Consider the following 15,458-nt stretch of genomic DNA (forward strand, 5'->3'; position numbering starts at 1 on the left):
TTGAACGGCATTGGAAATGAGCGTATACATTTTTTGAACTGTTGGAGACGTGTGAGCTGGCTGTTGTTCCTTGTAGGAGTGCTGTACCCGTTGATGTGTTCTTATGTTGCGAACTGCACTCTTCTTTTCTACCTTATTCTATGGTCGTTTGTATGTGTGTGTTAAATTTCTATAGTGATTGTAGGGCTCCCAGTATTCCCTCTCTTTCGATTTTACTGCCGTACATTCAATTAATACCTTTATCACGCCGCTGGCTGTCGCCGACGCAGTTCTGGTTTTTACTTTTTTTCAAGCTTTGATCGTGGTGGGTCGGCTTCATTTGTGCTGGTGGTCGTTGCTCGCCGCTGCTTGGGCCTTTTTTTCCTGGTAACTCGCAACATTGCGCGGGACACCTTGGCAATATATATATATATATATATATATATAGATTCGTCCTGTGAGGTCCTCATAATGGAATCACCAACGTGCGGCGACGCAGTGGGGAGTGTGGATGCTGGTCGTGAAACGTCGTGCCCAGGTTCATCTTCCGGGGTGCCGTATCCTCTTTTTCATTTGATAGCGGGTGACACTGTTATCCTTGCCATGGAGCACAACAATCACAGCAAGTTGCTCGCTTTATCGACATCAAGAAATGAAATTTTTGTAACAAATACGCAGAGCCTGCCGATGGAGGCGGTGCAGATGTCGGATGGGGAGAAAGAGAGGTGGGACCCCGCCGCTGCAACCACGTTAGTTGACCGGCTGCGCCACGCGTGTACGCAGCTTGTTTGGGCGCCTTGGCAATACGGCAACCGCCTTGCGTGTATATCCCGCGGGAAGCACATACGGATATACCGTTTATCACACAACCGCTGGGCGTTAGATGAGGCGGTACCCGTACAAGATTGCAACGCAGCCGCCTTTTCCCCCTACCTCACCATGGCGTGCGCCTGTGCAAAAGGGAAAGTACTGATATTCGCCCAGTCGAATTCCGATGGAAACAGTGCGTGGTCTTGCTGCAGCACATACTCCTTGGAATCCGAAAGTAGCAGCTCATTTAACCAGCCTATTGGTAGGAACCGTACCACCAAGGGCTGTACATGTGTAAGCTGGGACGAAAGTGGTAGTTTGCTGGCTGTGGGAGACGGTGCAGGGAGCTTTCGTGTCATGTACGTCACCGGTGAGAGTCGACGCGTTGTCGGCACTGCGTATGGCCCCAGGGTAACCACCGACCGCGCGGCTGTACGCCATCTGTCATGGGCTCCAGGTGCAGGCCGTAGCTTTCTTATACTCGCTGTCGTCACTTTGGAGAGCGTGACGCTTTTGTTTTTTAAGCGGCCTTCCGGGGGTGCTGTAGCTACAGGCGGAGCACACGCCCTCGTTCCTGATCGGCTACAATTGATGACTGAGACAAGTATGGAAAAGCAAGATGTAGTGGGACTTATTTGGAATTCGAATGGGACACGTTTTGTGACTAATCACACCGCCGGTACTTTGGGCGTGTGGACGATTGTGGTTTCGTTTGTGCGGCCAGTGCGACGAGCTGTGAGCGATATGGGAGATAGGGGAATGGGCTTGCCTCATGCCGGTGAGCCGTGTGAAGACCAGTCTCCCGTTCTGGTGGCGCAAATGAGACAGATATCAGTGGTACATCTATTTCAGAATGGAGGATATTGGTGGCGGGGAGGGGGTTCGTAGTTGCGTTTACGTGATACGCAGGAGACAATGCAAGTCCATGAGGTGCCGGCGAAGTTCCCAGGTGACAAGGCGCACACCTCAGGTGGATTGTGTGTGTGCGTGGTGGTAACCCATTTGCGTACTACTATTATTTATATGTCTTTTGTTAGGTATGGTTGTTGATATGGCACACTTCACCCACTTTTTGACCCTCCTCGGTAGGTAGGACTTTGTGGCCCGGCTGGCGGAAGCTGCTACATCCGTATCGGACAGCAGCTAGAGATATCTAGGGTCGAGCAGCTGCACGTACGCATACATCTATTCCTTTCCCGCGGTAGAATCGCCATATGGGTAGTGACGTTGATTTGAGGAATGAAACCGAAGCGAAGAACAGCAACCATTTTGGGAAAAGGACAAATTTGGATCGTAGCTCGGTGAAGCGTCAGCGTGATGGCAAAGGTGGCGATTCTCTCCATAGAGCATGCCCAAATGCTGCGGATGTCCAACGTGCTGTGGCATGTGGAGGGGGAGAGGCGAAGGACGCAGCAGATGGTGGAAAACTCTCTCGGACCCGGGTCGGTCGGCTCTCTGATCCGGTATATCGAATCATGCACATGCTGCCTCGTTCTGACGTCCTTGAAGTGGTTAAATGTCGCTTTGGTCCCGAGGAGTGCCAGCGAGCGGCCTCGTACTTCGACAAATCTTTCATGGAGAACCCTCTGAGGCATCTACGATTGCAGATCGGGTGCGATCGCGCGACGGGGCTTAACCTCTTCTTTCCGAAGTTGCAGCATCACCGGGGAACGCTGCGGCACCTTGACCTATCTCGTAACCGTTTAGATGAGGACGATGTGGCAACATTGGTGCAGGTACTTGATATCCGTAGGGATGAAACAAACAACAATTCCTCGGCCCTTGAGGTTTTAGACTTGAGTTATAATCGCCATATCGGTGACCGTGGCGGTGTGATGCTTCTCAGCGCCCTGCGCGGCAATGACCGTATTCGTGCTGTAATTCTCAAAGGTATTTCTCTGAGCGACGCTGGTGCATTTGGGATAGCGGCGTTGTTGCCGCAGCGACCCAAGCCACTTCTGTGCGGCGAGGGAGGTGGTTGTGATTATCCCTTGTCCTCATCAGCTAGCGTGTCACAAAACCCCACGTTTTTCTTGAATCTAAATGAAAACATTATCGGTGTTAAAGGGATTGGCGCCCTAGGGAAGGGGATCCCTTCTTACGTCTCTGTCACTGCTAGTAGACAATATCCTTCGTTTTCATCGCGACGTTCGGCACGCGTGATTCGGTGAGCGAGTTGAGGTCGTTGTTCGGTGTGCCTGCGTTGGTGTTTCACGTTGCCTCATAACATAACAAATCCCCCTTCTTTCTTGGTCGCTATGCATCTATTGTGAACAGTTTCGTCAGGCAGACATTTTTGTGCCGGTGTACGTTTGGTTATTTTCTTCACTCGCCGCTAGTATTCCTTCGTCTTTGCTTAGGAGGGACCAAGAGACGGTAACTAGGAAATTGAGCGAAAATCACTAGAATTAGGCGCTTACCGTTAGGTTTGCTTCGTTTCTCCTCTGAAGTGTCGTGTACGGCGCCGCTCGGCGGAGTTGATAATATACTAGCGCGTTCTGCAGCTGTGTTGTGGGTGAAACCAACCCCCTTATCACAGCTGGTATGGCAGATACCTTGCAACTTCTGGGGGATGTCACAGATGTGTCAAATGCGGCTGCCATAGTCGGGCTCGACACACTTGTGGAGGAGGGGCGTCTTATCGAAGAGCGAGCCGATTATCTGAAAGAAAAATTCAAAGAGCTCCACAATCGTGTTCTGGTAGTGTACAAACGGGACTTTTTTCTTTTGAAGAGGGCACGGCAGCTGCGAAAGGAGCTTGATGCCCAGAAGGAGCGGATGGCGGCGCGCGGGAAGATTGCCCAGGATGATGACGCGGAGATCCAGCGCTTGAATAAGTTGCTCATGGATACTGAGGAAGAGCTCTCAGATGCCCAGGAGCGCGAGAGTATTCTTCAGGTGGAGGTGCTAGAATTAGATAGGAAGAAATTTACTGTAGCGCTAGAACGTGAGGATGCTATCGCAGCTGAGGAGGCTCAGTTGAGACCTCGCATGGAGGCTATGCGGCAGGAGGTATCGTCAACTGGAAAGGAGCTCGAGGACATGGTGGAACAATGCAAGACCCTTTCTGCGAAGCGCGACGTTTTACTAGCACAGGAAGCGGAGGCTACGGAGGCCCTCGCTAAGTTTAAAACAACGATGGCGGAGACTACAAGGCAGCTTGCCAACATCGAACGGTTGCCAGAACATTCCCTTAGACAGGCACAGGTGATTCTGAAGAGTTACGAAGCTGCGTTGCTTGAGGCGAAGGCCCTGGACGAGAAGTTGGCCGCTCAAGCTGACATGATAGCAAAGCTAGAGTTGAAGAAGAACAATCGCAACTTGGACTACGAGCAGGCTGTGGCCAACCTGCAGAAACTCAAATCCAAGATAGACTCAAAACGCGTCACCATTGCCACCCTCAACACTTCATTAGAGATGGAGCAGGAGGCACGTCTGGGGTATCAACAACGAATAGCTCAAATAGAAGATCTCATTAACACCACCAATGCCACAAGGGCCAAACAGTGTGAAGACGTGGAACAGGCGAGACGGGATCTAGAGCAGGCTCGGGAGGAGTATGCGGAACTTGACATTGCGCTCTGCAAAATTATAAAAGAGCAGAAGGATGTAAAGGACAACATAACCAGTGTAATGAAAACTATCGAGCGTGTGGAAACTACGCGCAAAAGAAACGCACAACGCTTAGACGACGCGAAACGGGATGCAGAGAGACGAAATCAACTTTTCTTGAAGGAGCAAGGCTATGAGAAGGAGTTTACCGCAAAGGTTGGAGCGGTTAGCGCTGATATCAAGGTGATAGAGAAGGAGATCATAAACCGAACGCTGCAGGAGGAGACAAAACGTCGTGAGATCAAAGCCTTGGTCGTTCGTCTACAGGAACTCAGTAAGGAGAAAGCTAAGGGCAAGAGCCGTATCATCATAGGGAAACATGAGCTACGGATGAAGGAGATGTACGTGAGCGATGCCCGGAAGCGTCTCTCCGACTTAGAACTTCGACTTGATTCTATCATCGATACGTTCCAGAGCATCAAGCATGAACGGACTCACAAGGCTGCGCAGATACAGGCTATAACACAAAAGATGACTGAGATGACTGAGAAAAAGGCCATTCTTGAGAATGAGCTTGTTGTCCTATGCCGAGAGTCCGCTGTAAAGGAGGCTGAGTTGGTGAAGAAGCGAAGGCAAATTCACAAACTCCGACAATCATGCAGGGCGCTCCGGTTGGAGAAAAACAATCAGCGAAAATGCTTGGAAAAAAGGAGTTTGGAAGAACGTAATATAAAGGCTCAAGCCCGGCGGGTGGCCAGCCGCATTGCCACCATGGAGGAGGAGATGGGAGGCGCGAAGCGGAACTATCAAAACATTATCGAGAACCGTGACGGTGCTGGCATTCAGCTTCTTGACAGGAACGATGAGTTGTGTGTGTTGTACGAACGCTTCAAGACGCAAGAGAAGGTTATCCGCGATGGAATCACCGTGGACAATGCTCGTGAGGAGGAGATACGGGCGCTGCGCATAAAATTTACTGATGTCCGTCGTCAGGTTGACCTTGTTCGCGCTTCGGTGCCTCAGGTGAAGGAACTGGAGGACCGGCTGGCAAAAATCCTGAATGACATTGATGATGAAAAGTGGAAGGTGGAGGTTCTAGAAAATGACCTCACAAATCCAAAGAACGCGCACCGCTGGCGGCTTCTTAAAAGACAAAACGCGGGGAGGAGCGTCGCCTCAGGCGTCACCGCCCCCCAGCAGGCACACTCCGACGTCGTTGCTACTGCCTCCCCTGGTGAGGCAGCACCGAGCGCCATTGTGACTGCGTCTGACAGCTGCTCGGACGACGTCGTTGACTTGCAGCAGCGATATCAGCAGTTGGAGGAACGCGTCAGAAATGTCAACGAGCGTATCCGTGAAAAGGAGCTCATTCTCGAGGAGGTGACTGAGTTGTCGACGCGTTTAGCTGAGCAAGTTAAGAACGGGCGTGAGTTTACCCTAGCACTCACGAAACAGGTGAATTCTCACCATCACAGCATTCGGGCAAAGACGAGGCAGATGATGGCTACCGTTTCCGAACTCTCTGTTTTTCAGGCATCCGCAATTCAGTTGCAACAAGACGTGCAGCGTCTTGAAGGCATCGTTGAGGAAGCGGAGCGGCTGATGGCGGAGGGTGAGGCTCCTTTCGCTGAGGCAGAGGAGCGGTACATTAGAGAAGTTGAGGGCAAGGCGCGGTACAGGAACGTTCTGCGGCGCAAAAAAGAGGAATTGGAATCGGAGAAATCCAAGGGTCCCAAGGTTTACGTCGAGCAACGGCCGAATGCTTACATCCCGGATGACGGTTTGAGTGTTCCGAAACCATTTGGGGCCCTAATGCCCTTCAAACCGACGCCGGCAGTTCAAACATCGCGGTATTACAGGAGTAAATCCGAACGTTCTCGAGATAGCGATGGGCCGAAACGAGGCCCATACTCGGAGTCTTATAGCGGTGGGGGTAGCTTAAAGGGCAACGACAATGGGCCCCCTAAAACCAACCACTTTTCGCTGACGCAGTGAAGACCTGGGAGAACGCACGTGGTAATTGCACTATCGCATCGCTTACGGTCCTCTTCTACTTCCTTTCTGTTCTGTTATTTGAGAGTTAGGACCTACTCGACATTTTTGTGTTCTTACCCTTTGTCTAAGGTGGTTTGTAGGTGCATGGTGAGGGCGATCGTATGTACTACTATTGGTTTGCGAAGATGTCCGAGATCTCTACCCTCGTGTGTAATGTATATGAATGCTTTCACGATTATATGTATCCTTCTCTTTATTATTGCGCCTGTGTGATTTCATAACTCACTGGCTCATCAAGGCGCGCGTACGTACGTACGCACGCGTCTATGTGCCGCAATTATTCAATTTCTCAGTAGTCTCTATGATGCGGGATGCCTTCAACCTGTATTGCGTATGCGAGGGGTTGTAGAGAATTACTCCACCAGTCTTCCTCCCTTGTCACACCTGACTGTTTTGGTTACCGCAACTCATCTACGATGTCCGAGGCGTTTTGCTTTTGTTGTTGTATCTTTTCTCTTTCTCTTTTGTGCGTGCGTTTTGGTTCTTGCCCGTTTCACCGTAAAAGCGTTTTCCTATAGTTATGATTGTCGGCCAAATGAGAAGGGCATCAGTCGCCGGTAGCTCCGACAGCGTCCTTGCCATTCGGTCCTGTTTTGACAATAGAGATGCCGTATTGTTTATTCAACCTGGAGATGGGGCACTTCTGGTAGCGGACGGCCACCGCTATGTTCAAGTTATTTTACACTTCCATGGTGTTACGAGGTTTCCAAGCCTGATAGTGCTCCCATGGGAACAACATCGATTTTCTGTACGAGTTAACAATGTGCTGTATGACGATGGGCCGATTAGCTTGGATGTGGGTGATGAAATTGAACTCATGGACTCAAGATCCCGCTTGACTGCCGATAGGTGCGTGTTTCGAGTAGAGCTGCTCACCACAGGATGCGGTCCTTATGTTTCTGAGCTGTTGGCTAATGGTAATCGCACAGATAATGCGGTGCCTGCTCACAAGCCGTATAAAGTTGGACAGGGGAGCTGTTGGGCCGAGTTTGTGAACCACCGCGTAGGGAAGCTGGACAAGGTCCTTTCCCGTGTGAAAAGGTAACATGTATATGCGAGTTTTGTGCCCATGACCCAGAACATGGCATGTAGTGAGGATAAAGGGGGGAAATCGACTATCTTGAAAATATTTTCCCTTTGTATATGTACGTGCACAACATTTTCTCTGCTATTTCCTCGTGAGTGTGCATTTGCCTTTGTTTGCATTTCCCCCGCCCAACAGGTTCACTCATTTACTTCGACCCTTCCTTTTCACCTTCCCCCGCGTCCAAGTGACCAAGCAGGAGGGTCACAGTACGATTTGTAGGACCTAGCTTCCCCTACCGTGCGTGGCGCCACCACCATTTCCTCTCCTCTCCTCTCCCTTCCCCCCTTTTCCCATTTCCCCCCTCCCTTGTGGCGTTGTACATATCTCGGGCGGGAAATGACCGAGTCGTACCGATCGTCGATGTACCTCTTCCAGCACTCGTTTTGCAGTTCGGTTGTATTGGCTTTTTGTTTGCTCAACGGCACGCTTGCGTTCTTATTCGCATTCATGATAGATTCTGGCGCACTTGCAGCGTTCGCAGTACCTGCAGTGGAGCGGGGGTGGGTGGTAAGTGAAAAGGCCACGGCGTGCCGACGAGCCGGGGGTTTGTTCATGTTGTTGTCGGTATTGGTGTTAGTAGCACCGTCTTTGAGGTGGCTGCGCGGGCCGTGTCGTCTTCTTTCCTCACGGTTACGGTACCGTCTGCACTGGGGTTATCGAACTTTTCTATCGAATGATTGCCAAGATGTTGCAAGCAGTAGGTGCAGTGATGGTGATTGCGAGATGCTTGAAGTGTAGTTTCGTTGTGTTTGTTCCGCGGTCTTCCTCTGCGATTTTTTTTTTCACATTTCCTCGCGTACGTGAGTATACAGGGCTTACTCTCTCTAAAGGCACCTTTGGTGTGTTGGTGGGTGTCTCAGCCCAATGCTACCTGCGCTAAGTGAACAAGGCCGCTTTGCTTTTTTCACGCTTCTATACCTTTTCTCTACGTCTTTGCGCTGCAACTGGGATACACAAATCGCTGATTCTATTTGCTGTTCATGTTCTGGCACCCCACCACCAGCGTCAGCGTGCCAGTTTCACCACCTGATCTAGGAGCAATGAGGTGAAGACTTTCCTCCCCCTCCCCCCGCGCACGTCACTACGGCGACACATGTTGTTTTCCTTTCGGTTTTGCAACATGAGGGATTGGGATGTTGCCGAGATGATCAACGATGAGTGGGGAGGAGGTAATTCGTCGTGTTCGCGAATGCAACCGATGAGGTTTAAGAAGGCCGTTGATGAAATGAGCATGTATGTGAGCTTGTGTTTGTGGACACGTATACGCATACATCTCTAAAGCTTGTGGTTGCTAACTTTGTGCCTTGCTTAGCTTTTCCCCCTCCTTTTAGATTCTGATTCCATCTCTACACGTTGCCCTACAGTGTTATCCCTCTTTGTTTTTATGCTATGCTTGTGCGTTATTATTATTTTTGTTACCATACATACACATCTTCGAAGGTGAGATTAGGTGGTAAACGTTTGCTTCGCTACGACGATGTCTCCCAAACTGTATGTTTGCATAGCTTTCTCTTTTGTGAACGCAGTGACAGCATTTGTCATTTCGTGGTTGATGCAGGCTCGTATCACGACATTTGATATTACTGCGTTTACGCATGGGTGGGATATGCCCCAAAAGACAGAGGCATGTCGAAGTGCTGGGGTGCTCTACCTGATCCTGGGCGCGTGTTTCTCCGCATACGCTCTCTACTTGCGCTATGCTACGCGCGCAGAACAGTTAAGGCGCTACGAAATGGAGCTTGCGGGAATGCCAGAGGGGACGCCGCTCTTACGCGGCCCGGTCACTAACGGGAGTTTCCCACAGAGTAAACAAAATCAGGGAGCCACCGGGCCCCGCTCCAAAGAAAGTTATGGAGCAGACAGTAGCAATTGAGAGGTGTTGCGGGCAATGCAGGACCCGAAGAGGGAGGAAAGAAAAAAGTATGGTTACCGTTTCGTGACACTTGTTTGCATCCTCGTGTAAATTACCTGAGGAGGACGCGTCCGTTTCTCTTTCCATGCGCGGGTGTGTTTGCGTTTGTTTGTTTGCAGTGGGAGGAGAACATTTTATGGAATAGGCGGGGTCACATCAAATGATAGGAACAAATGTGAACGGAGAAGGGTCGTTGTGCATGTGTATTGTTTGTGTGTGTGTGCGTGAGTACTGGATGGATATATGTGCAGAAGTGATGATGCTTACAGGGCGTTTGAATTTTGCATCGTGGAATATTTGGTGGCTTCTCTTTTCCCCTTTACTTTTCCCTTTACGTGTGCGTGTGGCGCGTTTTCCGTCTCTTTACAAATTTAACGCATTATGGGAAAACTGGTAATCATCAGTGGGCATCACACACATACTCATCGTGCGGTCAATATGATTCCTTCTCCGTTGAATAGCGATCGGACGCCCGCCTAGCAACAAATGCCTCCGTGAAAGCCTCTGCGGAGAAACGCGGTAGCGATAGTGGATGATGATGTGGGAGAATCTTCCGTTTGGAATAGCGTTTGCGTTAGCTGGACTCGAGCTTAACCATCGAACCGACTTGTCGCGTTTGTTATTCTTTATATTTTTCACAGCGTTTTGGTCTTCTCTTTTCATTCGCTAGACTGGACATTGCACCTGTCCTTATGCCGGTACTTTCTTTCTGTGTGTGGAGGGGGCAAGCGTTGAAGGTAATTAGAGGACTTTTGCTTGTGTTTGTATCCATGGAGGTGTACCTACCGTTCCCTTCTGCTGTTTTCATTTTGTTTGACTGCTCCGTTGACGCTCCTTCTACACTGTTTTGCGTCCGTTGCTCTTTCGGGTTGTGCGAACTTTCTCCTTGTACTGTTACTTTGTGGCTATTGTGAAAGGAGAAAAAAATATAACGACAACGCCTATTATGCTCATTGATATCTAACCATCCGGAGAAATGTGTGCTATTATCGTTACGTGTCCACCTCCAAAGTGTCCATGTGTACTATTGTGCATTTGATAGTAAGTGTCACTTCAACCTCCTCTTTTGTTTGACGCCCTCGTCGCTGTACATCTAATAGCCAGGCTTACGCGTTTACACGACACCAACAGTCTTCGAAAACAGACTAGCACGACAAAATGGCTCTTGTGAAGAAGTTCTCCGGCTCCGTCGCTGCCAACCGCAGCAAGAAGATACACCAGCTGACGAAGAAGACCACCAGGGTGAAGCGTGACCGCAAATCTCCTCGCCTCTACATGAAGGGGACTCTCGCCGGATACACCCGGGGGCTGCACGGGCAGAACAAAAACACTGCACTCGTCCGCATTGAGAACGTGAACACAACTGAGGATGCCAAGTGGTACGTTGGCAAGCGCGTTTGCTATGTTTACCATGGCTACAAGATTAAGCGTTGTGTGCGTTGGTCGAAAGCGCCTGCCCGCCGCAGCAACACCCGCGCCATCTGGGGCCGCATCACCCGGCCACACGGCACGTCTGGAACCGTTCGCGTTAAGTTCAATGGAAGCTCCGTTCCCGCATCGGCCATTGGCAGGCGCATTCGCGTGTATCTGTACCCCAGCCGCATCTAAAATGCACCGAGTGAAAGAGTGGGGACGTTCTGAGAAACGATGTGGTCACAGGTGAGGAGGCCAATAGCCTTAGCAATTAAGTAATTCGATTCTTTTTTTTATTGATTCCCTCTCTTTTTTTATTTTACTCTGAAAGCAAAAAGAAGAAAAACTAATAATAATATGTTTTCATATGGAACGGGGTGTCATGTGACTGCCGGCTGACCGTTCTGTGTTGTATGGTGTTTCGCCATCAGCGGGACTATTGCCGTTACACTTGATAGTGGAGGTCGAAATTAATACTCTTTTCCCCCATTCATTCTTCTACCTTTGGTTATGGCAGTTTGATCCGCAAGAACCCCAACTAGTGCGATGTGCACCCTAACTTTTAACCTATTTGTTCAGTGATTTGGGTTGGTTTGCCCTGTTATAACAATCCAATGAAAGGAGGGCCCCTTTAGTTGAACGATCCGCCACTGTGGATGCCTTTATTTTCTATCACTCCAATGTCACACAGTGGTGTGGGTAATGTGCTGCCGACCCTAGTGTTGGGATGGGGAGAGCATCTGAATGCATCCACTCTGTACGTCCCCTGTGAAGGATATCGCGAGCATCCGAGGGCTGCACATGCGCAAATGTTCACTCGTTGGTGTTGTCACGAATGAAACGGCGCAATGGGTTCCTGTGGAGCGGCACCTGCGGTAGCGCTGGAGAGCCCTTCAGGCCCTCCATTAGTTGCGAATCGTATGCAAAGGGGTAATGCGAACTTATTGTCACATACTCCTGCAACAGTTTTTGGGTAGTGCTTCGAACACTATGACGCCCCGATTGCGCTGTTGCGACCATATCGTCTGCGTGAAGCTTTTGCACGACGAGTAGCACGCACCAAGTCTTATTGTGGAGTCTGCGGCGGCCCGCGCCCGTCCCGATGACGCTTTAAAGATGCAGGGTGCTACTTGAAGGGATGAGTAATAATGTCGCTGTGAGGTGTTCGCGTCCAATCAGTGGCAATGAATTGCGTGGGTGCACAGCAAGGGCGTCCTGTGTAATGCGGTGGATGTCGGCTGTCCCTATCTCGTGCGTGTGGATAGCAGAGCCCTCCTTGTTGTATGATGTCGTTGGTTCGGTATCAACGCGACGGTTTGGCGCTCATTTGGGGTGCGACGTTATTGCACATATCGCTACCGACAGAAGCGAATTCAGACGTGTGAACCTCCTAATGTGTGGGGTGAGGAGCGTTACCATCCTAAGAATCGGCCGGCGGACGGAGCGGAATGTCGCTAAAAGGGGGTAGGATTACATGTGAAGCCCGTGTCACCATGGCGCAATAAAATGTGGAGACAACTGGAGGATAACGCCTCTTCGGTTACAGGAGCGGTGGTGTGAAAATTGCTGCAGTGTAGGGTGTGATACTGCAGCTGAGGGTGAAAGACTCGTGGGTGTAGGGGTACCAAAACTGCCTGCGGTGCCGCAAGCGACACGATGTGCAGTCCTGAGGGGGCGAGGCTCAGATACATCGATGGAGGCACCGTTGGATTTGAGGTGCATCTGAGAGGTGTGCCTATGTTTCAGGGCATCATAAGTGGTTACAATGGGCGGGTGGCAGCAGCTACTGTTAGCTTAATAGGGCAGGAGGAGGGGTGAGTGGATGGGCTCGACAAGCCATCCCAGCAAAAGATGGAGCGGGACGGGTGCTGACGTCAGCTTGAAGATTCTTCCCGGTATGCAAGTTGGACAGCCTGGGTCCCCGCTATCGAAAGGCATGCCCAGCGAGGGGCATGCTGCTGTTAGCGAGGGAAATTCTGTTTTCCCTTTGATGGGAATGACGGTGTCATCGGCGATATGGGGCCAAAGGCACCGTGTGTGCACAGTCACACACCACTTGGGGCTTCGTCAGATCCACTTCTACTGGCTTCGACAACTGCGCCCGCCGACCTTTGCTCGGCCACCCGTAATCCGCTCGGGTCTGAGTTTACTTCTGCGGTTACGGCTGACGCATGCTGCGACGAGCCTGCAAGCGCGGGTGGATGAGTGATGTGCAAATTACTCATTGCATTTTTTTGGTAGTATGGTGGCGTAGTGAAACGACAATATTTGTGAAACGACGCTGAAGCTGATTTGTTCCTGTGGGTGAATAGTGATATATGATAGTCGCGGTTGGGAAGAAATTATTTAGCGCAACGTATACGTGACCCTGTTTGGCCGCTTTCTGAAGGTGTTCCACCACGGGAGTGGTTTCGAGTGTTGTGGAGGATACGATGGCTCGTGGTATTTGCATTGCTGTCTATCTGCCTGACTTCTGTTGCAGCGACTACCGTCACTCACCAACACGTTTCCTTTTCCTTTTCACCGCACGTGGTTACGTGCAAGTGAGCGATTGTTACCCGCTAAGACAACTTTATTACTTTTGCATCTTTGTGGACTAGTCAGGGTAGTGGTATTCACTTTTAGGTTGCACGCCGCTAGTGGATTTCAAAGTGTCTGCGCGCGTGGTCGGAGCAGGCCGCGGTCAGCTTGCCCCTAATGGAAACTAAAGAGAAATCACCAATGTTGGACGATTTGCGGGACGATTGTCCAGCATTCTCAAGGTTGGACTGCTTGGGCAACCTGACAGGAGAGGGCGAGGGGCCAGCGGTGGGGCTGAAGGAACATGCGCTCCAACAGCGTGCTGAATCCTCCTTCGATAGGGATAGACGACTTGCGGGGATATTTTCGTTAGATGGCGTGAGAGGACGCAACCGCCTTGTCAAGGAAGATGATAATGGAAATGTAGAATACAAGTGGCGCCTAACGGGCGTCAGCGCGGGCCGCTTAGAGCACCTGATAACTCAGATGAGATTTCGGGTGGGAGAGGGAAACGGTCAATGCCTGTACGAATTGGGTGTTGCTGATGACGGCACACCACGAGGGCTTTCCGCCGCCGATTACCAGGAGTCTGTAGAAACACTTCTGCGCATGGCGAAGGCGCTCGGGCTTGACACAACCGTTTTACAAGAGTTTGCAGTTCAAGAGACTCCCGTACCGCTGTGGTGCGGTGAGATTCTTGTTACGCAGCGGCAAGCGAAGCAGCAGGATTGCAGGGTGGCCTTCTGTGGCACCACAGGGAGTGGGAAGTCCACCTTGATGGGCGTTCTCCTCACAGGACTCCGCGATGACGGAGTTGGCAGTGCGCGTCAGCTCATATTTAATCACAAACACGAAATCACCACGGGGAAGACGTCGTCCATTGTGACGCGTGTGCTTCCTGTTACCGAATCAAGAGTAGAAGAAATGCCGTTTGCGTATCGGCCTGAAAGTAGTGAGCGGCCATGTCGCTCTATTACGATGATCGACCTCGGTGGGGATGTGACTAAACAGATGCTCTTTGGATTGATGAGCCGGCGGCCGGACTTCACGGGGATAACAATTGCTGTTGATCAGTCTGTTAACGAGATAGCGAGGTACGCCCAGGTTTGCTGTGCAATGAAATTTCCGTTCTTTGTCGTTGTGACGAAGATAGACACAGTGGTTGAGTTTGAAGTTGATGCGTTTTTGCTGGAGCTGGCCGCGAAACTGTCGACTATTGGATGCAGTTCACTTGTGCTAGCAACTTCAAGTGATGTGGTGGCATTTCAAAAGACGTGGAGGAAGAATAAGCAGGTTCCTCTGCTCTCTTTGTCTTCCGTGAGTAACGATGGCATCGAAGTGTTTCAGCAGTTTCTTTCCTCCCTACCGCATGTAGAGATACCTCCAACTCCGAACTCTATGTTTGAGGTTCTTCTTGATGGTTGTTTTCTCGTTCGGGGAGTTGGCCCAGTTGTGAAAGGACATGTGTCGAAGGGATCTGTTGAGTTGGGGTGCCGCTGTAACATTGGACCGGATGCAGAGGGAAAGTTTCACGCCGTTACCGTAAGAGGAATTCATGTGGATGGATCCCACGTCACACGTGCGCAGCAGAGTGACGAGGGAACATTCGCTCTTTCCGAACTTCCTAACGGCATTGATATGTCACAGAAGGGTAAGATGCTGATTCCCAACTCGGTGGAAGTCTGTTGGGAGTTTGAGGCGCTCATAAAGGTACTCGCACAATCCATAACGCCGCAGCTGGAGCCGATTCTTTATTCGGGTAACCTTCGACAGGCCGTAAAAATAGTACCTTCTGGTGTGGAGACCCAGCAACTTATTGATGAAAAGGTATTAGTTCGCTTTCGGTTTTTATACCACCCAGAGGTGATGCGCGAGGGTGCCAGTATTATTCTCCAGTGGCAACCGAGCGGGATCGCTGTCGGTGAGGTGCAATCGGTATTTGCAAATGTGTAGTTCACTTTATCCTTCTGTCCCCCCCTTTTTAATGGCTGACCCCGAGGTAATTAATGAAAAGAACGTTCAATAGGGCCTCGCAGGGACGTCGCTTCGTGCCGACGGCCATTTTTTCCTTAGTTAACTTCGCTGCGGGTCGGTTTTGCCATCGTTGCGGATCCGAACAAATGTGCTTAT

General features: G+C 50.6%; 8 protein-coding genes across 8 annotated transcripts, besides 3 other annotated features; all 8 read left to right on the plus strand.

Moving 5' to 3' along the window:
* Positions 1-15,458: part of a sequence feature (sequence corresponds to BAC RPCI93-1H19) that runs on past both edges of the window.
* Positions 400-426: a microsatellite.
* Positions 451-1,677, plus strand: Tb927.4.2120 (hypothetical protein, conserved; the record flags this gene model as incomplete). Its single annotated transcript, XM_839269.1, has 1 exon — positions 451-1,677. One exon carries the CDS (start codon positions 451-453, stop codon positions 1,675-1,677), a length of 1,227 nt encoding a protein of 408 aa, XP_844362.1.
* Tb927.4.2130 (hypothetical protein, conserved) lies at positions 2,004-2,960 on the plus strand (the record flags this gene model as incomplete). Its single annotated transcript, XM_839270.1, has 1 exon — positions 2,004-2,960. The coding sequence occupies one exon, from the start codon at positions 2,004-2,006 to the stop codon at positions 2,958-2,960; it is 957 nt and encodes a 318-aa protein (XP_844363.1).
* Tb927.4.2140 (hypothetical protein, conserved) lies at positions 3,334-6,336 on the plus strand (the record flags this gene model as incomplete). Its single annotated transcript, XM_839271.1, has 1 exon — positions 3,334-6,336. The coding sequence occupies one exon, from the start codon at positions 3,334-3,336 to the stop codon at positions 6,334-6,336; it is 3,003 nt and encodes a 1,000-aa protein (XP_844364.1).
* On the plus strand, positions 6,917-7,441 carry Tb927.4.2150 (hypothetical protein, conserved; the record flags this gene model as incomplete). Its single annotated transcript, XM_839272.1, has 1 exon — positions 6,917-7,441. One exon carries the CDS (start codon positions 6,917-6,919, stop codon positions 7,439-7,441), a length of 525 nt encoding a protein of 174 aa, XP_844365.1.
* Positions 7,742-7,791: a sequence feature (C-rich).
* On the plus strand, positions 7,820-8,221 carry Tb927.4.2160 (hypothetical protein, conserved; the record flags this gene model as incomplete). Its single annotated transcript, XM_839273.1, has 1 exon — positions 7,820-8,221. One exon carries the CDS (start codon positions 7,820-7,822, stop codon positions 8,219-8,221), a length of 402 nt encoding a protein of 133 aa, XP_844366.1.
* Positions 8,961-9,356, plus strand: Tb927.4.2170 (hypothetical protein, conserved; the record flags this gene model as incomplete). The annotated part of the gene is made up of 1 exon (XM_839274.1): positions 8,961-9,356. The coding sequence occupies one exon, from the start codon at positions 8,961-8,963 to the stop codon at positions 9,354-9,356; it is 396 nt and encodes a 131-aa protein (XP_844367.1).
* Tb927.4.2180 (60S ribosomal protein L35A, putative) lies at positions 10,554-11,003 on the plus strand (the record flags this gene model as incomplete). The annotated part of the gene is made up of 1 exon (XM_839275.1): positions 10,554-11,003. The coding sequence occupies one exon, from the start codon at positions 10,554-10,556 to the stop codon at positions 11,001-11,003; it is 450 nt and encodes a 149-aa protein (XP_844368.1).
* On the plus strand, positions 13,506-15,281 carry Tb927.4.2190 (GTP-binding protein, putative; the record flags this gene model as incomplete). Its single annotated transcript, XM_839276.1, has 1 exon — positions 13,506-15,281. One exon carries the CDS (start codon positions 13,506-13,508, stop codon positions 15,279-15,281), a length of 1,776 nt encoding a protein of 591 aa, XP_844369.1.

The sequence above is a fragment of the Trypanosoma brucei genome, chromosome 4 (genome assembly GCF_000002445.2).
Source record: "Trypanosoma brucei brucei TREU927 chromosome 4, complete sequence".
Classification (NCBI taxonomy): Eukaryota; Euglenozoa; class Kinetoplastea; order Trypanosomatida; family Trypanosomatidae; genus Trypanosoma; species Trypanosoma brucei.